Source organism: Ascidiella aspersa, chromosome 2, assembly GCF_963924565.1.
Source record: "Ascidiella aspersa chromosome 2, kaAscAspe10.2, whole genome shotgun sequence".
In the NCBI taxonomy this organism is placed as follows: domain Eukaryota; kingdom Metazoa; phylum Chordata; class Ascidiacea; order Phlebobranchia; family Ascidiidae; genus Ascidiella; species Ascidiella aspersa.
Window position 1 is genome coordinate 19,376,357 of NC_139448.1, and position 26,289 is coordinate 19,402,645.

Sequence of the window (26,289 nt, forward strand, 5' to 3'; positions counted from 1 at the left end):
AGGATAAGATAATAATAAAAAAGTCAGGTTAAGACTCAACCGTTAAGTTATCCTTATCATAAATGTTAACTTTTAGTATGGCGTAGCATCACTAACATTCTGTATTCATAAGGGTGCGCAAAATTTGTCGCTAAATTTGACGTCACAAATTTGCCGCTAAGGTAGTAATTTTATATGCGAATTTTTCTCATTCCTTAGAACAGGGGTTCGCAAATAGGGGGTCCAAATTTGGGTCGCCAAAGCCTTAATATATTTAAATAGCGGCCTATAAGTTTTTTAATTGTTGCCATTTAAAGTACACTGAATTATATACAAGAGAGCCATCTTACTTTGAACGCGACTAGATGTTGTGAGACTTTTCTTCGATCTAGGTGATGGGAAATAGCACTTGCAAATTGCAATCCAACACTATTTTGGCGGGTAACACTAATTTACGGAATGACGAATGGTTGGAACCCACACAGTATTATTATCAAATATAATAACACTTGACCCACCTTCATCCAAACGCTAACCCCCACCCTAACTCAAATATTGTGCGTTGGTTTAATAATCGTTTTAACGTGGTAACACTTAAATTAGTGAGCGTTCCGACCATTCCGACCATTCATTATTCCGTAAATTAGTATTACCCATTTTGGCCATTACTGCAGTCTGCAACACCAAACTGATCTGCTCCAGATTGGAAACTTTGGATATTGCACGGGGGAGATGTTTTGCAGCTAAAAAAATGCGCGGCTAAAAATAAAATTTCGACTTGAACTTGCGCGGCTGAAAATAAACCATCATGCTACCGAAAGTTGTAAATTGCGAATTTATATTAAACTTACAGCGTTCATAGAATACTTGAATCACTGCGCAATTTTTGGTTGGTGTGCGGGTGCAGTGCGCAGGTAAATATTTAAAAAGTTGGATAGTGTAGCATTTAATATGCAATATTACTCGATATTGCCTAATTTGACGTCACTATACATGTGACCGTTGTCCACTGATGCGTGACCAAAACGCCGAACTGTGCATTTTTAGCGTTTCGCAGGAGATTCTATATGATGCATTATATTATATACGCCTTATAGACTAGCGAAAAATGTTATGCAACTTCAGTATGTGGCCCGCCAATTTTTTTGTGCTTGTTAAGTTTCATACAGAAGTTTGCGCGTTTGCGCGTTTGCTCGAGTCAGATTTGCGCGGCTGTGACCGCAGCTGAAAGTGCTACTGCGCGGGGGATTTATCCAGGCCAAACTTTCCAACCTGGGATCTGCTAAACTGGAATCTGGGTTTACTTCCTAGTACATTATGTGTTTTCAAAAAAACTCTTTCACGGGTAATACTAATTTACGGAATGATGAATGGTTGGAACGCCCACAGTATTATTATTAAATACAATAACACTTGACCCACCTTCACCCAAACGCCAACCCCCACCCTAACCCAAATATTGTGCATTGGTTTAATAATCCCGTTAGAACAATTATTAAACCAACGCATAAATATTTGGGTTAGGGTGGGGGTTAGCGTTTGGGTGAAGGTGGGTCAAGTGTTATTATATTTAATAATAATACTGTGGGCGTTCCAACCATTCATCATTCCGTAAATTAGTGTTACCCTCTTTTACAACTTTTTAGTCCGATTTCTGTAACCAAGCATCATGAGCATGTTGTTCTCTTAAAATTAGAATATCCAAACTTGAATCAGATAAATAATTTTTTTGCTTAACACGATATGTAATGAGCATTATTGTCTCTATTAATAATACAATTTTTGCTAACAAAAACTGCTTAACCAAGTTATGCAGTTTTTCACGAACTTTAACGATATAAACTTAAGCTATTATAAGACGGTCAATGGTCGTCCATCTTTTAGACAAAAAGTTTTGCTAACTGCAAGCAATCTCGTTGCGCTTGGAGCATTAAATTAGGCTGGACAAAGCAGGGTGTTTAACGTCCTTGTGTTAAAACGTCGCGTTCTGGTTTAATCTTGTTACATTATGTCTTAAAACAAAGGCCCGCGTTGCTTCCTGTTCTAGTAGCCTATCTAGACTCATTTTAAATGGATTGAACATTTTCTATCTAGACTCATTTTAACTGGATTGAACATTTAGGTTCGTCCCTGCTCGAGAGTTATTATATTACAGTGATTAAAGGCCACACGTTTTTATAACAAAATTGTTAGTACGGACCGCCGAGAACTTGCTGAGTTTGGTTTGGCCTGCGACTTGGTAAAGGTGACCGACCTGTGTCTTAAAATTTATATTGCCTTTTTTTATAAAAAAATCGCGCCTTATAATGTCAAGCTTATATTGTTGAGTTTCCTAAAACGATTGCAAGAATTCGGGCATTTTTATTGAGTCGCACCAAAAATCATTACACACCTTGCTAGTAAATATTGCACTGATGGCGGACTGCAACCCCCAAAACACATATTGGTTGCTAAATCATATTTGTTATCCGAATGACACATCACCAGTAGTAAAACTCAAGGCCTCTTTTCAGTTGTGTTACAGAACCCTTTCTCTTTAATCATGTACAAAACTCATAACATAGATTTGTCTTATTAAATAAAAACACAATAAATTACACTTTTTTTTATCAAAGCTATATTACTGAAAACATCAAGTTTTTGGGTCGCTAGATCTCGGTACTAGTAATTTTGGGTCGCGCCAAAAAGTATCTGCGGACCTTCAAAAATAAGAATTTGGGAAAATTTCGGCCCTGGTCTATAAGAATCTACCACAACGAACATTATTTAGGTTAGGGTGCGGTTAGAGTTTGGATTTGGGTAGGTTAAGAAACATTATTGATTATAAAAAAATAGTACTTTGAACCACCCTTACTCGGCGCTCTTTCACTGTTGTACGTAAAAATTAATAAAAATATTTTTTTATTCAAATGCCGCATACCACAACACATTGTTTGGGTTAGGGTGTGGGTTAGCGTTTGGTTGAGGGTGGGTCAAGTTATTATTAATAATAAACAAAATATTACTTTACCCACCCTAAACAAGCACCCTAACCCAAACAATATGCGTTGTGGTATGCGGTATTATTATTTTTTTTTTTTTGCATAACTTTTCACGTACAATAGTGAAAGAGCGCCCCTTTCTCAAACACTAACTGACACCTTAACCCAAATATTGTGAAGAAGAAGGTACTTTTTAGTTGCAAACTATGGCGCTGGTCTAGAATTTTACCACAGCGCTAAAACAATTTTTAAAGCAGCCCACAATACATTAGCCCAGTGGTCGACAAAGTTTTTTGTCCCGGTTTTAACCACTTTTGTAAGAGCTATTGAAGGCCCATTAGAAGAAACCACCACTCCACCACTAAGCCAACCTGTGTGGATCCAGGATTTTTATTTGGGCACATACATTTTTTTAGAATGATTTTAATAAGTTACGTCATATTGTAACATAAAAAAAATTGTTAAACAACTGTTGTTCAGCAAACTTGTAAGCAAATCTGTAGCTGAAATGCAGTGTAATCGCCAATTGCGAGAAAAATATTGCGTTTATTTTTTTTAAAGTGGAAAAACTTTAATATAAAGGTTGCACACGTCACACTAAGAATTTAAATATTCTTTGAAATAACGGTATTTAATGTAACAGAAATTAGACTATATAGAGCAGTGGTTCTCAACCTGGGGGTCGCGACCCCCAAGGGGGTCGCAAGGGGTTGTCTGAGGGGTCGCCATGTAGAATTGCATTAAGAAAGAATTAGGCAATATGAACTAAAAGTTTAGCAGTATAGAAGGAGCAAAAGCAACCGCCAGGCTAATATTTGTGTGGCTTTTGCTGAAGTGAACATGTTAAGATGTCACCATTACACTTATGATGTCACCATTACACTTTTAACTTAATTAATCAAGCGTAGCTTGAGTCAAACAAAGTCTAATAAAAATGAATGGGCACACAAAGTCAGGGTTGCCAGCAGGGCTGGGGAGCCACCGCAAAATTGCATTAGCTCCGGCTCCAGCTCCGGAGTCGTAAAACATAATCCTTTGGCTCCGGCTCCAGCTCCGGAGTAGTAAAACTCATATCCTTTGGCTCCGGCTCCAGCTCCGGAGCCATCAAACACACACCCAATGACTCCGGCTCCAGCTCCGGTGCCACCAGTCACTTATTCAATGGCAAGTTTTACAAATTGCTTTTGGCTAACTAACATTGGAGATGGAACAAAATATAATTTCTTAGCTTTAGCACCACAAATTGAAAAATGGCTCCAGCTCCACAAAAATAATAAAAAGGGCTCCGGCTCCGGCTCCAGCTCCACAAAAATAATAAAAATGGCTCCGGCTCCGGCTCCAGCTCCACAAAAATAATAACAATGGCTCCGGCTCCGGCTCTGGCTCCAGAGAAAATGCTTAGCTCCGAGCTCCGGGCTCCAGCTCCGGCTCCGGCTCCCCAGCCCTGGTTGCCAGATGGCCTAAAATTTGGACCAAAAACAATAAATTGTCTTAATTTAACTGCTGTGTCCGGCGGTTTGTAAATCATTAAGGACAGTGAGCTTTCTGTCCTAATTTGGCCGAATTTATTTGAAACACTGTGGGATGAAGTAAAACCATGTGCTCACGAGGCCTCCAAACTTTGTTTATACCAACTTTACCAACGCAAATTCAAAAAATTGTTCGCGCTTCGCGCGAATATGATGCGTGTTTTCACAATAATTTTGTGCAGTACAAAATCGTCAGGTATAGTATAGGGCGCTTTATTGGTTGCAAATTGAAAATTAGGTCAAATAACAATAAAATTTGTGCTAGGTTTAGAATAGGTTGCAGGCAAAGTATTTCTACTTTTCAGCGGTATCATAACTTTTTACATAGCCTTTTCCAAACACCCGCAGAATGCCGGTAATAAAATTTTGGTGTTGCCGTTTTGGCAAACGGAAATAGAATTTACAGAAAGCTTTATAACTGCACTGCTGTTACCGACTATCCGTTTTGTAAATTGTAAGGAATTTTGGCTGCTTACTTCCATTGATTCCCTTTGGTCTCGCACTAGGTTTATGTTAAATATTATTTGATCTAAAATGCAAATTTCGGGCAACCCTGGCTCAAGCCGTAACTTTAGCTTGTTGTGCATACCGCATTTTAGCCAAATTTCGATACAATTCTAGACTGGATTTTTTCCTTATGAATTTTGGCAATTTTAAAGTGTGTTTATTATTTACTCAGGTTTATGTATTACACGCTATAATTGGGGGGTCGCTCAAGTTATCGAAAACTTAAAACGGGTCGCGAGAACAAAAAGGTTGAGAACCACTGATATAGAGTTTAAGAGTATGTATAACGCCTTTGCGATGAATAGATATAATTTAAACAGATAGAAGTTTGTGCGAAGTGCCAAACAAATTTGTCTTTACATAGTTTAAGTTGACGAAAGTATAGATTCGGGGATGGAGTTCACAGTTTGCCAACCATTGCATTAGCCCTATTATTCGGTTTTGAAGATTCATGCCATGTCATGTAATGGTAAGTACTACACTGTATTTATGATTCCGAATCATTATATTTACATCTACCACATAAGTTTGCACAAACTGCTTGGTTCAAGTTGCATACTCAACTGGGATGTTACTGTAAATGTAAATCGGAACTTGTCTGAAGTGAATTGCCCTTGCGTTTGGGAAACTAGTGTTCATATGTGCAAACGTATGCTTTTTTTAGCAATTGTTTGTTTTCCGAATAAGAAAAACAGCTGTAATTTGTTTAAAATCATTAAGTCCATTTGTGATGCCTACTTATCCTGAAGATAGTGGAAGTGGCAGTGAGTATGAAGATGAAGGAATGCGACCACCAACTCGAAAACGTGGAAGAGGTGGAAAAACTGCTGTAAGTTGCCCTTAGGTTTTTTACATGTGATATAGTGCCATAAACACATGTAAATTAAATATAACTAAAAAGAAGTACCCAACAAGTCCAGAATTCAACAACAATTTAATTTTAGTTGACTACATTGACAAAATAAAGTCATAGTTTGCTTATTTTGATTGTAATCTAATTTGTTTCTAGTGTATTATAATCTTAGTTATTAATCTTAATTCCTGTTAGGACTAAAAATGATACTTGTACATTATAATAAGATTATAATTCCATTGCCAGAATTTATTTATAAATATGTAAGTAAAGTATTCAGCCTGAAAAGTGCCAATGTTTTCATTCGTCTTATAGCCGACATAATACAGGTTGGCATTTAATCTAAATCTACATTCAGGCGGGTGTCTAACAAAACTAAGTAGCTTTTAAATAACGTAACCTGTCTTACTATTTCAGTATGTATATCAGGGCTACAGAGTCGGTTGAAAGTAACCAGAGTCCAACTCTGACCCAAAAATTAACTCAAGTCCAACTCCTGAACCCGCTCAGACTCTGCAGTCTAGGTTGCCGACTTCTGTTTTAAGACACAATGTTATAAAATTAAACCAAAACCGTATATATATTATTGTGCGCTGACGGTGCATTACGTGTTATAGCCGCAAAACACTAAAATTAATTGCAATTTGCTTCATATATTGATTAAAATTATTGTTCTATGTATTGGCTTCTGGTGTGCATTTCTGTACCAGTAGTTTTCTTAAAGTTGCTTGACTTCCTGGAAGCACCACACAATCACACTTCATAATTATACAGTATAATAGTGTGTCATAAAGCGTTTTCATATTCTATTACACAGCAAAAAAAAATTGTCATTTCTACTCAAATATCCCACCTTATATTTATAAAAGCTGGAAAGCCAAGAAAATTATCTTTCATTTAAGCTCAGTTGCAGAAAAATCGGAAGTTAGTGTTTTTCGCTATAAATTATCAAAAGTTTTGTCAATCACAAATAGTCATGTGTGAAATTAACCACTTGGTGGCCTGTAATGATATAAAAACAAACAACAATATATTTATAAAATCTCCTTACTTTGGGAACTCCTGTGTATTGGAATTTTCAAGTTACTATTTAAAACACCTACATAATAGTCCAAACAAAATTTGCAATTAAAAAAGCCTGAAAGGGGACAATTTTACTGTACCAGCAACAATGGAATGACCCTGTTGTTATTTAAAGCTTTATAAAAAATTACTTTACATCATGTCAACAACAAGTTAGAATCTACTGTTTGTTGATTATAGCAGCTCTTGGACTTAAACTTTCCCAGAAAACTTTAAACCTGTTTTTAATAGCAATGTGCGAAATATTTGTAAAGGTTTCAAAGCGACCAAGGCATGACACTATGGAAAGTAATTTGGATGTTGAAGCAACTTTATTTGAGATTGTCCGTCAAGGAAGAATGTCTATGATTGCTGTTGTGGATGACTGGATTGAGGCTTACAAGGTAAGACATAAGAGTCCTAATTCCAACATCAACATAGTCAGAATAAGGCCTATAAAAATTTTAACCCAAATCCCAACTATAAGTTTGTTACTAACACCTCTAATAATGTAAACCCTAACTTCATTTCGAACCCCACCCATTGCCTGCAGCATTAAATCAATCAGGGACAACAATCAGGCGCCAAAGCAGTGACACCTCAACAGTGCGGTTCAAACTTGGTCGCCCAAACACCGAATGCCAGACAGGTTTCCCCAATCATCCAATATCCTCTTCCATATTTAGGCATTATTTTGACAAATTTAGATCTTCTTCTGTTGTGGTTATTACTAAGGATGTTCAAAGTAGAATATTAAATCCTCGGATTCGAATCCAAATGGGATTTGTATTCAATTCTGCTGTTTATTTGGAACCGATATAATTTAGACTTTTATCGCCATGGTTGCGCCTATTAGTACATACGCGAGTGGCAAGTTAAGATAAGGCCCATTTATGCTTGCTTTAAATGTAACCTGGTAATACGGTGTCAGAGTTTTTTCGGGCGCCATAACCTTCGCCTAATAATTTTCAGGCGACATAACCTTTCGCCTAATAAAGTGGGCATCAAATGTTATTAGGTGAGTGACTAACTTGTAATGCCAGGTTGCAAATTTCTTAACTGTGTTAAGTTGCAAAAGTAACATTCTCTCATAAAACGTGTGGGCATTAAAAAAAGGCGCTACAGGGTTACTTAAGGTCTATTATAAGCCAATATTTAGCGAGGTTATGCACAGTCTAATTGTCCAGTATTAGTAATGGCAGGCTGGTAGAATCTTGCCAGCCTTCTGGTGACAAGTATTTTTGGTGTAAATTCTTTGTTTTTTTGGTCACGCCCCATAACTCAAATGATGTGTTCGTCAAAGGAATGTATCAACCTTGCCATGTTAAAACAAGATAATTAGGAAGTAAGTGAAAAAGCAAAAAGTTTCGCCGAAGCTGCAAAATTTTTTGTGACATAAAGAAATACATATAGTATATGCTGAAGTATAGCCTGGGGGTGCACATGTCTGCCTTTCTTACTCTAGCACCGTTACATAGATAAGCTGTTTTGGTGCGAACTCATGTGCACAAATGCAGCTTAAAATCAGATTGAAAAGCGAGAAAAACATTCTTAAAATTGGAAGAAAATATTTTTTTTGAACTGGGATAAATTTTTAATAAAATAATAATGGTGTGTTATAATCCATGTTAATAGAAATTGTTTGCCCAAAACTCAGTAAAGTGCAACATGCCATAGTATGCATAATACCTCTTGGCTGAATAGATATGCTTCAGAGACACAAGTATAGCTAAATGAGGCCGAAGTTCTCGCAAAGCACAAAAACTTTTTTGCATTTACGTAATTAAAACAGCCAAAACATATTAAGCCCTAGATGGAACAGCGTGGCCTATAGTACATCCTTGTTATGCCCATTTGAATGTCATACTGTCTATTTAACACAGTGGTTCTCAACCTGTGGCGAAGTCATTTTGGGTAGTACACTGTACGCAGTAAGTTTTTAAGTAAAATTACAGTTTTACCAAAATGTTAAGCTTTTCTTATTGTAATAAACAATACATTCATCGTAATGATTGTATAGTTAAATATTTTATGCTTCATCAATGATAGGAACTATTAGCCTATCTTTCCGGAACATCTATGCAAATTTTTTGTATGACATCATAGCAAAACAACGAAGAATTACAAAACTTGGCTACCAGTATCTTGCAAGTTAAAAAAGGGAAACTTTTTTGACAGTAGTGCTGGGCTGCATTTGTTTTGAAATTTCCGGGATAACTAATTAGCTAATCCACCCCTGTTAATAATCCTATATACATTTTGAATAAAGTTTAGTTTTTCAATATTTTGTTGGTACGCAACAAGATCATAGAAGCTCGAGGTGGTACGCAGTAAAAAAAGGTTGAGAACCACTGATTTAACAGGAATGGCGACTATCATGATTGCTTTTCTAACTCAATAAAGAAGTATTTGCCAAATCAATTAAAACTGCAAATACGCAACAGTTCGATCGAAATTTAGTGCTTTTTAAACTAATAAACAATCTATATGCCAAACACTGGCTTTTCGCTGCTAAACAATGTGCTTGATAAAATTATTTTCTGCCAATTTTAGTGCATAATGTTCCTGCATATTTAGCATTATAAATAAATATTGGATTGAATATGTGTAGAACAAGCAGACGTTGTTTGGACACGATCTTTCCAAAAAAAAATTTTTTTTTTGACAACCTTCTTTGGTTTTCTGTCTGATTCTTTGGCCGACATAGTCGCCAAGTCGCCAGCTTTCTGCCATACTGAGTAATGGCAATGGTAACGTTGTAACCAGGAGCGTATCCAGAAATTCAAAAAGGGGGGGGGTTCCGAATTTTCACCTTAGGGAATTCCCCGTTGTTTTTTTCGTCTGACGTTAATGACGTTATAAAATAGTGATGGATATGACGTTATAAAATAGTGATAGTAATGATGTCATAACCAAGAAAAAAATCATCCGAAACAGCCAATTAACGTTCAGCAAAAGCGAACATTTAGACGCAAAGTGAACACGTGCGTTATCTACAATCCTGCCAGGCGCCAGCTGTAGTGTGCAGTCGTTAACTTCAGGAGACAAACTAAACCAAGACCGTGAAATATATGTGATTGATTTTGGTAGATCCATGTACGGGACTAGACTAAATTCCAAGCACGTCTGTCACCACCTGCAATACTAAACGGAGATTGTTTTTCCCGTGTGTTTTTTGATTAGCGCGACATCTAAAACTACTTCGAAGAAACGGTATAACTTTAATAATTAGTTAATGTAGCAGCGTTTGATAACCGTTATAAGTATGGCCGCACCTAGCGAGCGTAGCGAGCTCGATTTTTTTTTTTTTGTATAACGGCATTTCTTTTTTATTACATGGCCGAAAATAAAAAAAATGTTAAAAAATATATGTCAAATATTTTTGAATGTGTTTCGGTTTGTCCGCGACGCACTTGGCAGCTTTCCACGGCGCAACGGTAAAGAAGCGCTGATCTAGTTCAAAATACAGCATCAAAACGTTAACAAACCGGACGTAGTAAGATCATTTCGCGCTATTTTGGCAATATTCCTTTTGGGATTTTTTGGGGAGGAATTAACATTGTTTAAGTCTTTAAGGGAGGAATACGAAATAAACTTTGAGAACCACTGATCTAGCGTTTACGGTCGACCAAACAAAAGACGAAAAACGGCGTTTTGCGTTTGATTTTGGTTTCGCATTAGCTTAAGACACGTGACCCAATTACATTTAAAAACACGCAGCTTCGGACGGTGAGTAAAACTCTGACAAAAACGAACAAAAAACGATAATGTCACTTACGAAAAGGAGGGGGGGGGTCCAAACCCCCAAACCCCCCTGGATACGCCACTGGTTGTAACATATCACGCTAGTCAAAAAAAGTATACCTGTAGAGAATTTCCCCAGTGACAATAAAAGGCACAGCATGGTGTCTGCAGTTTCGTCACTTCGCAAACTTAACGAAGCAAGCAAATATGTACGAGTTCCGTACTGACGTTTTTCAACTGCTAAATGGGAATCAATAACTACAGAGAGCTAAAACAATGACGTCACATTTTTTTAGTTTTTTTTGCCCGCCAATTAAAGAGCCCTAGGGGCGCAGAGTCATAAACCTAACATATGCCCCTATATAGAACTCTATGCCATGTCTGAAAATTTTAAAATTCTATGATTTATGCTTTTTCTATAAAGCTTCAGACAAAAATTGGTCTGAAACATGGAAAAATAATTTCTGGCCCATATAATAATTAATAAAACAATATGAAAAAATAATTCATGCTTTACTTAAAACAAACACTAGTTTGTTTAAACAGATTCTCACAGATATTTACTCCAAATTTTTAAAGAGCTTCCTAGACCAGGTGAGAAGCGCAAATGCAGGATAATTGGGATTGGCTAATTTAACTAGAGTTAATAGTTAATATATCCGGTTCCCATTAACAAAAGTACCACCCTCCCCCCAGAATAAATAATGTTATCTATTTTGTTTGACCAATTGATAATTATTTTTAGACTGATCGCAATGGATCATTGCTGGATCTCATACAATTTTTTATCAACTCTTCTGGCTGCAAAGGAACTGTCACATCACAAATGCTAAGAGAAGCCACTGAAGGATTTCAGGATGTCATAAAAAGAATGACAGAAGAATTTGACGAAGTGGGTGTTAGCAATGATATGGTTGGAATCAGTGTTTCCTCTAATTTTTAGCATGTGCACAGGGCTTTTGCACAAGAGTCAAAATTCAGTGCGCAAAGTGCCCAAATAGGCTCCGTGGAAGACCTGTTTTAAGGCTGTTAGTTTAAAGTCAAGATCTGCACCATAGCATATTTTCTTTCCTTGATGCTTAATGCCATGCATATTATGGGAATTTAGCCAACTTGTAAATTTGATAAAAATTAATGCCTGACAAAAAAAAGTATAATTTATTTTTTTAACTCCCAAGTAGAAAATCTAAATATATTTGGCTTAGTTTGTCCCGAAGGAAAAATGACTTTATTTTTTGCATTGCGCTTGCTTGAGACACGTGTTTGCTTGGTAGTTTTTGGGCAGACTTAGCCAAGTGTACTGTGGTGTAGCCGCCAAATGAAAAATAGTTATCCTGCTCATTGCAGCGGTTATAACAGTAGGTAATTTTTCACTTTTTTGTTCAGACTAGGTTCGGATTAAACTAATTAGTAATGTTAAAACTAAAAGTAATGCTTTAGACTGCTTCTTACCTTGTTAAGCAGGTTAAAATATATTGATGTGTTGTTAAGAAATTAGTTGTCAATAAACCCAACAACAAATTTGTTTGAAGGACAGCGGGGATTATCCTTTGATTGCAGCTGGAACACACTTCAGAAAATTTAAATCCAACTTCTGTGAGTTTGTACAGGTATGTCAAATCTGGACATTGTTTAACATATAACTCATCAATATGAACAACTTATGTTTTAATATGTTATTTAAGGCTCTTGTACGGCAATGTCAATACCAGATCATTTATGACCAATACATGATGGACAACATTCTTACATTGCTTACTGAACTAAGCAATTCCCAAGTCCGGGCGTTTAGACACACAGCTACACTTGCAGGTGTAAATTTGAAATAAATCTTGATATATTTTGTTATCTTAAATTGACGCAGAACTGATTTGGAAACAGCTTGTCCTGTCTTTAAAAATGCTAAAAGTATTTTCAAGTGTGCTTTCAAACTAAACAATGAAATAACAAAAGTTTCAATTTTGTGTAAAACAATCCCTGCATTTTGTGTCTTGTAAATAACTTAATGATTAATCTAATAATTGTATACCATATAGCTATGAAACTGATGACGGGTCTTGTTAATGTTGCCCTGGCTTTGAGCGTTAGTTTGGATAACACTCAAAGGCAGTATGATGCTGAAAGAAACAAGGCAGCCAACAAACGTGCTTCAGAAAAACTTGATATTCTTTTGCAGAAGCGAAAAGAGGTTAGCAATTTATTTATACAGTCATTAAAAATGCTTGGGTTTATTACTAAAATTGTTGTACTTGAATAACTGAACAATTTTTCATAATTAATCATTGCTCACTTTACTAACATAATAATATTAGGGTTGTTCCTCAGCAAAAAGTTACACTCGCCAGTTGGGCGAGCGGTTATCAACCAACACTCCCCTGGACGAAATAACACTCACTAAAAATGTTGGCACGCCGTCTGCAAATATCCGTCCTAGCGCAGCCTTTCTTGTGATATTGTTAACCTGTCTTGTGGTTTCCATACATAAACGTTAGTTTTTGTCAAAGTCTGGTCGTTTATTGCCGCGCATGAATAAACAAATTAATGACCTAAATATTTTTTTTACAATCTTTAGTGAAAAAATAACACTAACTATATTTACAACCTGATTTAAGCAACACACAATAGTGGGCTTTTTCAAATTTTCAATTAAGTTGCACCATGGTTTTGATTTATACCCAAACATAATTGAGATATAAAATATTCACAGACAGTTATTTTTTAAACTTTTGCTTGGTTCACCGCTATGAACTTTAAGAGAGTAATTGCTAATTCTCAGTTGTAGTTACACAACACTGCTTGCAAATATTATTTTATAAGACATTTGCATTCAAACTTATTGCTACCAAAACACTGCAGCAATTGCTTATAATCAATTTCTTAATACAAACAATTCAATAAATACATAAAAGTAAAATTATTTTTGCTGGGTAGATCGCAAGTCGAATAAACTTTTCCAAAGGATTAACGACTGGGTTGAACATTTAAAGATTTACAACGTTTAAACAATAAACCTCATACCCAGGGCGATTATTTTTTGACCTAAAAAATGAGAAATTTTGACCTAAAAAACGCTAACCCGAACTCTAACCCAAATAATGTGCGTTAATTTAATAATTATTTTAAACACTGGTGAAAAAGCCCAAACTCGTGTGGGCATAACACAATTTCTCGTCCGGGTATATAGGATTGTTACGTCACAAATTGATGTATTGGGACCTAAAGCGTTTATGTAATTATCAAATCAACGCACTTTATTTGGGTTAAGGTGCTGGTTAGTGTTTGGGTTTGGTGGGTCAAGTATTATTAAAAGTAATCTTCTAAGTCAAATTAGTGCATTGTCCAAGACCTCAAAGTCTAAAAGTCAGCCTTTTTGATCCTTTGGTTGCTCTAATTGTCATACCTTTTTGCTTAGAACTGCACTAATTTCTGACGGATCGGGTGAAAATTTTTAGATGACAATTTTTGTTCCATAGACAAACAAGACGCTTGTTATTTTAGAAAATTGTTGTATAAATAGTTCAAGTTGACTGTAAAAATTATTTTAGAAAATTAACAAAGACCTATAAATCGAAATTGGAAATGGGATAATTGCAAATCACAAGCGAAAAAAGACAGCAAATACTGTTTAATACAATTGACTAAATCAAAGATAAACAGTAAACACCTATAAAGCAAACAAAGTTCAAGAGCCTTATACGATAAACTAAACCTGGATGGTTAATTCTGCAAGCTCGTGTATACCGTATATTACTCTAATGAAGACATAATACAGTTAAAGCGTCTTTGAATTGAACTCAAAACTAAATTTTTTTGATAAAATTTTAACTGAACGACAGTTGCAAAACGCTGACTATAGTTTTTTTTTAAACAATTTATGTGCATTTTTAATCAATTTTGACATTGAAATAATTTTGACAAATTTTGACCTGACAGGTAAATTTTTACTGTTTTTGACAAGTCTAAAAATAATGGCCCTACTCATAACTATTTTTCACTGCAGAAATGGGGTCTTCTACTGTTTGCCTGTAAACAATTTTTGAATACGGGACAAAGAGTCTTTATTATGATCATTGCTTCAAACAGGACCTTCGTTTAATCTTGTTATTCATTTAGAGTTGAATGTATTTGTGCCTTAGTGTTTAAGGAAATACCTGGGGTTAAGTTATATTTCTAGTGGTGCTGCTTAACACAAGTTGTCCTACGCAAACTGATTAAATTTCTTGTGGGTGTCAATCAGCGAGCTTTTTCAGCTATCATGGGATTGCATTTTTAGGTTGAAATACAAAACCTGTCTAAGCCAAATTCAAGAAAGTAGTATTAAAGTTTGATAATGAACCAAAGAGTTTTTTAAATTGATTAAGAGTAATTTGAATGGACCAAGAGTTTTAACACCTTTCCTCTCAAAAGCGTGGAAACATTGGTATGCCACAGCATACACTGGTGTTTAGAATCAATGGCTTTGCAAATTAAAAAAACGATTTTGTATTGACTGAGATTTAAATAAAATACCACTTGGCTAACCTGATTCAAATTGACTTGTTAATGTTTAGACAAAGATTTGGCCATGAGGACTTCTCAATGGAACATGTAATGTACAATTAACACATTTTAATTTTATCAAACGCCTATAAAACAAATCCTATGTTTTTTCTGCTTTAAAAGACCAATGTCTCTACACACGCTCATGTAGTTAGTCCACCGCAACAGTATTAATATATTTTCGTCTCTATACCTTCTAAGTCTTAGCAAAACAATTTCACCAATTGAGTATCCTTTATGAACCAAATAAATGCAAGCAGCTGAGCTTTCCAGTTTTCTAGATTCATTAACTTGCTCATAAAACTGACAGGCTGTCTTCTTCACTAAAAGTTCTTGCAAACTTGGATCTTTGAGTCTGAAGACAAGTCTTCTATTCTTTGTAAAACTGTCAGTTGACAAAGGAATTCGTCTAACTTTTTTTGGATGCACCAGTTCAAAGAAAACAAAAATGCTAATGCTGGAACTAAACTGATTTTGCATCTGTGTGTGCTTTTTTATGTTTAGCTAACAGTTGACCCACTTTGTAGCTTGCATCAACCCTATTTTCGGCAGCTTAACATAGCTGTCTTATTTGTTTGTTTATTGCTTTTATTCCTTTGCCATATTCTTTATATTTGGATGATTCATCTCAAGTGTCTGAAAAGCTTGCTTGGCACAAATAACACCTTCAATAGAGCTGTGTTGCAGTAAACGCACAAAGGTTGTCGGTAATCCTTAGGTCCCAAAGCAATAAACGCACACTGAATTTAATTTTGTCTATATTTACACATACTACAGTCTCCCTGAGTTGTCTCTTTCTACTTGCTTTTTCAGTACATTTGTCCTAGAAAAATTAATAAATTTAGTTATTTTCCATAACTAACACAATCAAATCCTATTATAGTTTAAAAATCATCTGTACTACATGACAAGAAAAAATATGTTAATTTATCAGTTGCCTAATTTTGATATGCTCTTCTGGATGCATATCAGTAATATGGATGGGCTGTTTTCCAAAATTACAAAACCAAATTGGGAACCACCACTTTAAATTGTGTCTTACTTAGTAAATAAAACACGTTTAATGCTAAATAATTCAAAGTTGTAAAATCTCTAATAAAACCTATACAAAATATAATGGACCCAAAATCTGTTTACTATGTTATGCAACATGTGTATTTTACCGTTATTTACCAAATGGGTAAAAATTTGGTGCTTTATTATAAACACTTAACCCCCAGAACATTTATTGCCAATGTAAGTGTTGTCATTGCTGAAATATTTATGTTGTAGCATGCATAAATATTATACATGAGCTATACGTTTATTTAATGAGAAATAACAAAACCTTAAATATTTTATTGGCCAAGTTTCTTATTGGGAGCCACTGACATGTTTTTTTTTTTGTTACAGTTAGAAGAACAGCAAAGTGAAATTGAAAGTATGTTAAATGGAATATTTAAGGTAACTTTTTTATTTTTATGTTCAAATTACACTTTTAAAATTAACTGATTTGTAGGGTATATTTGTGCATCGTTATCGTGACTATATTGCTGATATCCGTGCTCTTTGCATGGAAGAGATTGGTACTTGGATGAAGATGTTTCCTAAAGTTTTTCTCACAGACAGCTATTTGAAGTATGTTGGATGGACCCTACATGACAAGGTTTGTTGGTGTTAAATGTGTAATGCACAAAATGTGATTTACTGTGTAAAAAACAATGCATAAAATGTTTTAGAAAGGTTATCCTTTCTTTATTAGCTTACCTTATAGCAAACTGTTTGTGCTTTCCATACCTGTGTGCATACTGTTATACAATACTAATAACTTTTTCGTAAAGATAAACGCAGACACCATAAATTCTTAGCTAAGTAATATATTGTCTTAGCAAAAGGAAGTGAGATCGAAGTGCTTGCATACACTTCTTGGTCTCTATGGTGACACAGAGATGACACGAGATCTCAAGTTGTTTACAAGTCGATTTAAAGATCGAATTGTTTCTATGACTCTCGACAAGGAACATGATGTTGCTGTATTAGCAATAAAACTACTTGTTCTTATTCAAGTGTAAGTCTTTAGAATTATCATTTCTATGTTGGCAATTCATTTACTATTTCCCTGTCTGATAAAAGCAACAAAATAGCACCACAATTTAAATAATTATAATTCATGGTTGAACAAAATATAATAACATAGTTATAGTATTATGTAACTTTTAGTTGGCAATATACTCAGACAATAGTTTTAGTCTCAAATTGTGCTGAAATGTAATTTTTACCCCACCTAAACCTCTTTATCATCTTTTAGAAACTGTACCTATGACACTCCAGTCCTCAGCTCAGGTGACAGTGAAAGCATTTATCAGCTTGTTTTTTCTTGCCATCGACCTGTAGCTATTGCAGCTGCAGAGTTCCTCAACAAACAGTTGTTTGCGGACAAGGTATGAAACAATATTAGAATTAAATAAAAGTTTTGGAGTACTCCATAAAATCTTTCAAGTAACCGGTAATATTTTTAAGACGCCTTTACGGATTAAATACCAGGAGAATAAAATTTTTGTCCCCCAACAAAGAGGTATATTAATTTTTTTACTTGCCTAAACAACTCTCATTGCTCCTCAATTAAAAGTGAAATAAATGAATGCTTGGTAGCAGATACATTTTTTCGACCCCATAAAATGTTTTTCCATCACTTGTTTAAAATCCTGCTCTGAACTTGTATGACAATAGGTTTTAATGCAAATACTCTTAACTATTTAGGAAGTTAATCCTGGTTACACAAAAAGAGGTCGCAGAAGATCGCCAAACGCACCTTTGATTGCAGATCTTGTAATGTTCTTCATCGAAAGTGAGGTAAACTTACAAACTGTATTTTTCGCAAAACTATTATGTGATTGAAATTAATAGATATGCCTTTTATTTTTTCTAAAAAAAAATGTTAACTTATATAGTTTATACTTTTTTTGTGGCATTTAGAGCTTAGTTGTTTAACAGTGACCTTTGACTGTCCTGGGGGCGACTGGCACGAGCATATAATATTTTAAATTATTGGTTAGTTAAACTTCAAATCGTAGTTTTTAATATGACCTCGAACACCTGCCTTGCAATGTTATGTGATGCTACTTCTAAATGGTTAGCAAGGGGCACCGTTGTTGAGAGTACATGGAAGGGGGCCTAGACTCATGAAAGGTTAAAACCACATGTTTTTAGTTTGTTTTTATTTGTTAATAGTTAATTTAAATTTTGTATAGCAAAGGAGTTAAAAGCCTTTCTTAATTTGACAAACTTCTAGTATCATTTTATACAATTTTTTAGTTACCAATCTGGAGTGAATTGAAATTGTTTTTACTGCACTGCTTTTTTAAGCTTCATGAACATGCAACTTATCTCGTTGATTCCCTGTGGGAAGTTGCCGGACCTATGCTCAAAGATTGGGAATGTATGTCTGATATGTTGTTAGAAGAACCAGCAAATGATCAAGATGCCCTGGATGAGAAACAAGAAAGTGCTCTTGTTGATATTATGGTCTGTTCAGTCAAGCAAGCAGCAGAGGGTGTCCCCCCTTCAGGAAGACAAGGTTACAGCAAGGTAAAGACCAACAAATACTGAAACATTTATCTGAAAAGCATGTACTTGTTGTACAGTGCTTATAAACCATCATTCCTCCTAACGTTTCATTTTAGAAAAATGCCAACAGGGATAGAAAAACAGCAATTGAAGATAAAGTGCGATTGACGGAACATTTTATTGTTGCACTTCCAAATATTTTAAGGAAATTTCATGTAGACAAAGAAAAGGTTGCTGGTTTGCTACAAATACCAAGATACTTTGATTTAGAATTCTATACAACTAGCAGGTAAATAATATGTTAAAATTGCAACTCGATGTAGATGGTAGAGATAAATTTGTCCTAAATTACCTAACTAATTACCTACCTGTAAAATTGTCATTAGATTGGAAAAACACCTGGAAGACCTACTTTCACAAATGGCAATAGTTGTTGACAAGCACACCGACTCAGAGGCAAGTTAGGTTCATTAGTATTTTCCGCATTAGAGCCAAAACCTGTTTTAATACCCATTGAAGTTACATTCTCTATATTATTCTAATGTTGTTTCGTATTTTTTTAGTGTTAGGTATGGTGGCATCAGGAACGTGCTTTTAATCCAGGTTGGCACCCAAAAGCTTACCTACAGATTAGCGTCACTAGCGCCAAAGCAAAATATTTAAAATGTTAGGCCCATGACTCTCATTCCAATATAAGAATGGGGGAACAGGAAAAGTGGTTCCATACTAAATGCTGAATCTTACGTTTGGTGGCCACGCATAACTTTTCAAAAGATGTGTTATTATATTTGCTTTTGTTGTCTGCGAATGATTCTTAAATGTCAACTTGCAGGTTTTGGAACAAGCATCGCGTACCTACAACCACCTTTGCGATGACGAGTATGCCATCTACAGCAAGGCTACTGTGGCCAGGAGAGCTGTGATTGACACTTGGGCAGAAAACTTCAGACTAGCCTTTGACATCTTTAAACTTGCTGTATGATTGTATACTGCACTTTTAGCAACAATGTTGGCTTTAATTTCGTACCTAATTTATGTAACCATTCACGTATTTGCTGGCAGGGCGACGAGGCAGATGACGAGGAGATTTATAACGTCGTACAAAGTTTAAAGCGACTGACAAATATTTATATGTTTAACGACATGACGTCTTTTGATATCTACCCACGAGTAAGTGGTTTTCTTGCTGACTTGTTGTTTTTGTGAACTCGGGTTCTTAGAATGCGTAACTTAAAAGAAGTCCTTTAGTTTTAACACCAACTACTTGTTTCAGGCGAACCTTATCATCTCTTTTCACCAAGAAAGGGCCGATTCTGTTCCAGAACCCGTAAGTGATTTTTCTATTACTCAAAGTGCTACTTATTTTTTGCTCTTAACTTTTTTATTACCCTATTCGATGTTCACTTTTGTAGATGCTGCGGCAAGCTGTCGAGTTCATCTATTATGACGTTGTAGCAGGTTTACTTAAGGTGAAGGATCGTAGCGATAGTGGGGTCGGTGTGGGGACGGATGAACCTCTGGTTGCGATAGCTGAACTGCGAAAAAAGGTCACAGAATACTTAAGGGCATGCGAACTGCTTCTCACACAATCTCCGCATAAAAAGGTAATCGGATTTCAACTGTTTTTTACGTAAAGCAATATTTTTTTTTTTGACTGATGCCCTACTCTCTATATATCGCCCAAGATGGATAAAAAGCACAGGTGTATATTATTTACATGCGGCCAATCGATATTTGTTTTGCTTTGTAGCATTACTACGAGCATTATATGAACTCGCAGTGTGATTTAAATGTTCAGTCTATTGATATTCGCTACAGTGACCAGTGACCACTGTTATCAGGTGCAAGAGGCGTGCTACATGTCAATATGCGATCTTCTGGTGATGTTTGCCGCCCAACTTGCCAACTCGAATCCAACCCTGAAACCTCTCGTGCAAAAAGCGTCAGATCACATGCAGCACGCACTTATCGAGTTTGTCAAAGACTTTGTGTTTGTACCAGAGGAAGATGATGGTGAGTTGCTGCTATTTTTTTTTTCAACATAAGATGAAGCTACAAAGCAAGGTGATTCAAATGGTATGAATACGTTATGCAGAGCCTGAGGCACAATACCTTTCATGAACAGTTTTTGATAAAAGCAGTAATACATTATTGTAAATCTGTAAAAAACGCGGGATTGCTTTAAATTGCCTTTTGCCATTTTTTGAAACCTATCCTATACTTAATATCAGAGGAGGATGACACAGCCACAATAGACGCCCTGCATCGGCGAAGATCACTTCTGGCAGCAGTTTGCAAGTTGTTTGTCTTCAGTATGATAGACCTGAGACTAGCCGCTACTGTTTTTCAACAATATATCAGGTACAACAAAAAACTGCCTTAAATCATATGAGTAAAAAACATTAAATCATATAAGTAAACATTAATTTCTACCGCGATTGTTTATTTTGCTGGGCAGAATTTCTCAATAGATTGTGTCAAAATCAATCACATATCTTACTTCAGATTATAAAATTCAGATTATAAAATTTGTATTTTAGGTATTATTCGGACTACGGTGACATCATAAAGGACACGATCAGCCGTTCGCGACACGTGAATAAGTTGGCCTGCGCACAAACCCTGGCACTCAGTCTCATGACGGTTAGTTCCATTTCTTTAAGATGTTTGAATTGACCCTAGTTACACTCGAATTATTTCTGTGCTTATATAGGCGCAGCCTGCTTTAAATCACTGTTTTTTTTGCTGTTTATAATGTACGATATACAGTTATACCGCGACACAGTGCGCGAACAAGGGGGTGAGCTTGACCACAGTTCCCAAGAATACGGTCACATGAAGGAACTGGCAAGAAGATTCGCCCTCACTTTTGGACTCGACCAAGTGAAAACCAGAGACGCGGTGGCCGAACTCCACAAGTATGTTCTCTTTTTTTGGTCGTATTACAAATTTTTGCGACATTTGCCCCTTGTCTCAGCAATGATTTGAATGGCGATTGTTATTATAGTAAAATGTGCATTTTACGTATAGCTGTATGTTTGTCGGCAAACACTGAAAGATTGAAAGCTTTTTTATTTTGTAAACTCACTTGTCTTACACCAAATATATTCATAAATGTGTGCACGTGAAATCTGCGTTTTTTTACATTTAAAAATATTGTTTCAATATAGCGAATAACATTGTTTTTCCACTCGTTTTAGAAGTATATTTGGGTCACGTTTAGTAATCCATGTATATTGTTTCCGAAGGGAAGGCATTCTCTTTGCATTAAAGAAAGAGGAAGGTGCAATGAATGACGAATCTGTTGCTCCACCAAACCTAAGCTTCTTGGGTATCCTCGTCGAGTTTTCAGCCAAATTAATGAAACAGGACAAGAAGACTGTGTAAGCTTAGTAATTTGCGAACCAGGATACACATTAGACGAGTTGTTCTTAAATTATGGTTAATTATTATCAACAAAAGGGCAATTAATTTTTTTAGGGGTAATTTAAAACTGAAATTAAAGTTTATGAAAAATCTATGTCTTTTAATATTTCGTTTTAGTGTCGTTTATCTATTTATTAATTTATTGAATTGCTGGACATTTCCTAATATTTTTAAACTCATGATACCTTTCTTTCCAATTGTCGAATCTAAAACTGTACCTTACAGCCTTCAATATTTGGATCGTCACACTTCCGGTGGAATGCAAACAAATCAAGGCCAGTCTTGGATCCCGTTGGTTACTTATCGCAATTCTTTACTCCAAGGTGCAGAAGATGAGTTGAGGACATTTCCCAACAAGGTAAGCTATCGGCAAACTAATACAATACGGAAATTTAAACTTACTTAACTATATTTCAAGTATACGTGTAGCATAGCCCTACCAATGTCTGGTTAGAGTTGTTTAAAGTAGGATTTAAAAAATATTGAGATATCTTTATTAAGTTTTATTTCCCCCCTCAAGTAAACTGAAGTAAAATACCGATTACCCGTCTTTAAAAACATTTTCAAATATATCCAGATTTAAAAAATAAACCCAAATTTTCATTTATTGTTATTTATTTATTTTGCTTTTTTGTTTTATGTGTTTTAATATTTCTAATTGGCACAAATAATTTGTAATATCCGCTTCCTTATATAGTTCGACGCACTGGAGAGAAATTTGTAAAACTTTAGGGGAATTTCCGAAAATTAAAGATCTTCTTGCAATATAAGCTCAACGAACAAAACGAAATAATGATTTTTTCACTAATTATTTTGTCATTTCTATTTTTGGAAAACGTTACTTTGTAAAAATATTTTGTATTATTTAATTGTTTTATTTTAATGTTTATTTATGTTTTTACAACCTTCTTTTTGTCGTTTCGCTGAAAGGGTCGAAGAGGTAGACGACGAAAAAACGAGGGTGATTTAGATGCCCCCCAGACTCCGAGAAGTCCTGCAACCCCAATGCAACAACCACCAATGTCACCCCAGGTATTGCCATAATTTATTATGTTTCGACTAGTTTATGTATTGTATTTTTCAAGTAACAGAGAAATGCTGATATGATGTTTGACCTAAAAATGACTTGTTCTAGACTCCTATGACACCTCAGAACACCATGGGACACCCGCAGCTTAGCTCCACAGTAGTAAGGGGTGTGCAAGGAGTAAACGACGCCCACCAAAAACAAGTTCACATTCCCGATGAACATTCCATGTATCAAGCGTAAGTTTGTGTATTCCTAAAAACTGATTTACACTTTATTATCCCCATTTTAAATTAAAGCTTGTAAGTGTGTTCCTACCTTTTCGTAGGAATTCGGTAAAATTGTGGATCAACAGTGGAAAACGCTCTAGCAACAAAACACGCTGTTTAGCAAACCGAAAAGGCAGAGCCAGATCTTCCAGTGCAAGGCGTAGATCTACCAGTGTAGATTCAAAACAAACTAAACCATTGAAAGCAAACTCATCAGACAAAACCCAAAACGTAAAAACCAAAGTCCCTGAACATCATTATTCAGATGACGAAGGCTTCATTGGTGAAGTTGAGAAAGTACAGAAGTCGTTGTCCGGTTTAAGTGCTAGTTTAAGATCGTCAGTTCGCAAAAATTCCACTTCTACTCCGTCATATGCCGAGGAGTCAGATGATGACTTCGACCTTATATATATTGGAACGCAGCAAACGAATCGTGACTCTAAAGTTTTACCATACGTTGAACCAAAAAATAGTAATAACTGTAAAAAAGCCGAAAGTTCGTCCGATGCTGAACTTAAAATTGACCAATTTGAAGATTTGCCAACAGTTTTTACAGACGCCAGATTAAAATTATCCTTTGATAACCGTATCACTGAAAAAAAGGAAGATGACCTGCTAACAGAACATTACCAGAACGAGAGCGACGACTTGTTGGTGGATCATCTACTTGACTCTCCAGAAAAAGCTGATAGTAAGTACCTACGCAGTCCTTTAATTCAAACCAACCCTTTTCAGTGCATTATTCATGAAATTAAACGTGGTGTGAGGGTAGCTGATAATGACACGCTGGACGAAGGGCATATCTCAGATGTGAGTTCAGAAAGTGGAGAGAGTAGTGAAAACCAGTTCGAGAGCTGCTCTTCTAGGTATTACCAAACCCCTGAAAAGAAGCGGCGCCAAGTTCGTAAACACACAAAACATCAAGAATATATAAGTCCAAAAAAGACAAATCCACCTAGACTATTAGAAGACTTTAATTTCTCAGAGAAGGAAAAACGAAAGATAGTATTTGGTGTGCATGAAAGTTGTGATTCTCTGTCAAACAAAAAACAGTCAAAGAAGTCCGATAGCAACGATGATATAGACTTTCTAGCGAAAAAGTTAATGCACGAAGGGAGCGATTGCTTGAATTATTGCAATTTAAATGTTTATACTCCAATTGAACATTTAGACTCTCCCAAGATCCAAGAGAAAGGTGAATCAGAGTCTAGTGGGGATGACGATGACCTAGGGGCATTTACAGATGTAATGCAGGATTTTTTTTTAAATGCCAGTCAGAGATCACAGTCGCAAAACGAGCACAGTTCACAAAGTTCCCAGAAATGTGAAAGGTTAGTTGTTTACAAATAACGCTTCTTTTATTTTCTCAAACATCCAAATTCTAGATACTTACAGTTAATTCAACTTTTGCATATTTTTTGTTAATGCAGTTCGCAAACAATGATAAATACGCCGATGGCACGTGGCGGCCACACACCGCAAGTACAAGACTACCAGCATTCTATGCATTCAGCGTACCCTATGTCAGTCCCCCAACAAAACCCCATGCCACAATTAGGCACACAACAACCCAGTCCGATGGCTCCTCCACAGTACATGCACCAAGGGTCATCGTCTAACTTGTACCATCAAAATCCAACTGACCACTTCCATGGAGTGATGTCACCAATGCAACAGCAAAGTATTCCACCACAGTCGCCGGTAATACATTTATTGCATTAGTGTTATTTACAAAATCAAAGGGTTAATGTTTTGTAAAACATCTTATAAATTTTTTTTTTGTTAACGTAACCTTCCCAAGACTCACAGGCGACTTTTTCTACACAGAAACTAAATAAATTCCATTTTAAATAAAATATTGCAACTCGATATTTCGGTTCATCGATATTGCGTTAATGTACACTAAACCTAACTTATTTTGTTTCAGTATTTCGGAAGTTAACTTGCACCAAGAGCATTGCCACGATACTTCTATACATAGTGCTACAGATGTGTTATCTTCTGTTTTAACAAATTAATATTGCTACTGCAAAAAAAGTTGATTTAAATTTCTGATACCTACATTTGTATGTTAGCACCTCCTATACGAAAAGCGGCGTTTTCTATTTTTGTAGTACGAAGTAGTAAGCCTGCGTATCAAAGTGAGGTTTAAATAAATTAGAAATCAGCTGCATACAGATGAATAGCTATGTATGTTATGTACAATTTTGAATGCTTTTGGAACGTTTAATGTACATTTTTCTGTTGTAATGATTTACTGTTTGAACGTTCTTTTCTGGTTATTGTGTAAAGTTGTGCGGAATTTGGCACCTGTCCAAATGTAATTGTTTAAAGTTGGTTATCGTTAAGCATAATAAAAATTACAAATACGTCTTGTCTGCTTTTTCAATTTACTGTTGTAAATAGTTTAGTTAATGGCCATTTGTATAGAAAAGGGGAACTGAAAATTAAAGACTGAATTAGAACAACATCAACGTCGAAATAAAAAACAGTTCGGATTTACCAAACTACCAAATATATTCGTAATAACGGGTACATCGGAATATAACCTAAACCCGTCGAAATAAGACCTAAACGGCCAGAATAAAGCCTATACAGTATACACTACTGCAGGGGCGGGCAACATACGGCCCGCGATAGGATTTTAAGCGGTCCGCAGTAGGGATGTTCAAAGTAGAATATCGAATCCAATTCTGCCGTTTATTTCGGGTAATTGGAACCGATATAATTTAATGATTTGCCGCTGATTGTTGCGCCTAATTGTACCAACGCGTGTGGTAAGTTGGCCTGTCGCTGCGGCGACCAGTTTACAGTGCTTGCTTTAAAT

General features: G+C 35.7%; 1 protein-coding gene across 1 annotated transcript; it reads left to right on the forward strand.

Annotated features, from left to right (window-relative positions):
• Positions 1–5,607: 5,607 nt before the first annotated feature.
• LOC146164223 (cohesin subunit SA-1-like) lies at positions 5,608–25,816 on the forward strand. The gene is made up of 28 exons (XM_083382205.1): positions 5,608–5,825; positions 7,187–7,315; positions 11,401–11,547; positions 12,188–12,265; positions 12,341–12,467; positions 12,692–12,843; positions 16,587–16,637; positions 16,693–16,839; positions 17,063–17,241; positions 17,482–17,614; positions 17,934–18,026; positions 18,540–18,761; positions 18,857–19,029; positions 19,127–19,196; positions 19,573–19,716; positions 19,803–19,910; positions 20,014–20,067; positions 20,153–20,344; positions 20,582–20,753; positions 20,972–21,101; positions 21,281–21,383; positions 21,510–21,658; positions 21,989–22,123; positions 22,392–22,524; positions 23,097–23,198; positions 23,302–23,432; positions 24,893–25,163; positions 25,390–25,816. Exons 1-28 carry the CDS (start codon positions 5,727–5,729, stop codon positions 25,402–25,404), a joined length of 3,639 nt encoding a protein of 1,212 aa, XP_083238331.1. The 5' UTR covers positions 5,608–5,726; the 3' UTR covers positions 25,405–25,816.
• The last annotated feature ends 473 nt before the right edge of the window (positions 25,817–26,289 follow it).

Excerpts from the sequence above, each read along its gene's own strand:
- LOC146164223 (XM_083382205.1), top strand. The coding sequence starts at position 5,727 with ATGCCTACTTATCCTGAAGATAGTGGAAGTGGCAGTGAGTATGAAGAT. Across the intron at positions 11,548-12,187 it reads TGACAGAAGAATTTGACGAA|GACAGCGGGGATTATCCTTT; the intron begins GTGGGTGTTAGC and ends ATTTGTTTGAAG. Across the intron at positions 17,242-17,481 it reads CTACTTGTTCTTATTCAAGT|AAACTGTACCTATGACACTC; the intron begins GTAAGTCTTTAG and ends ATCATCTTTTAG.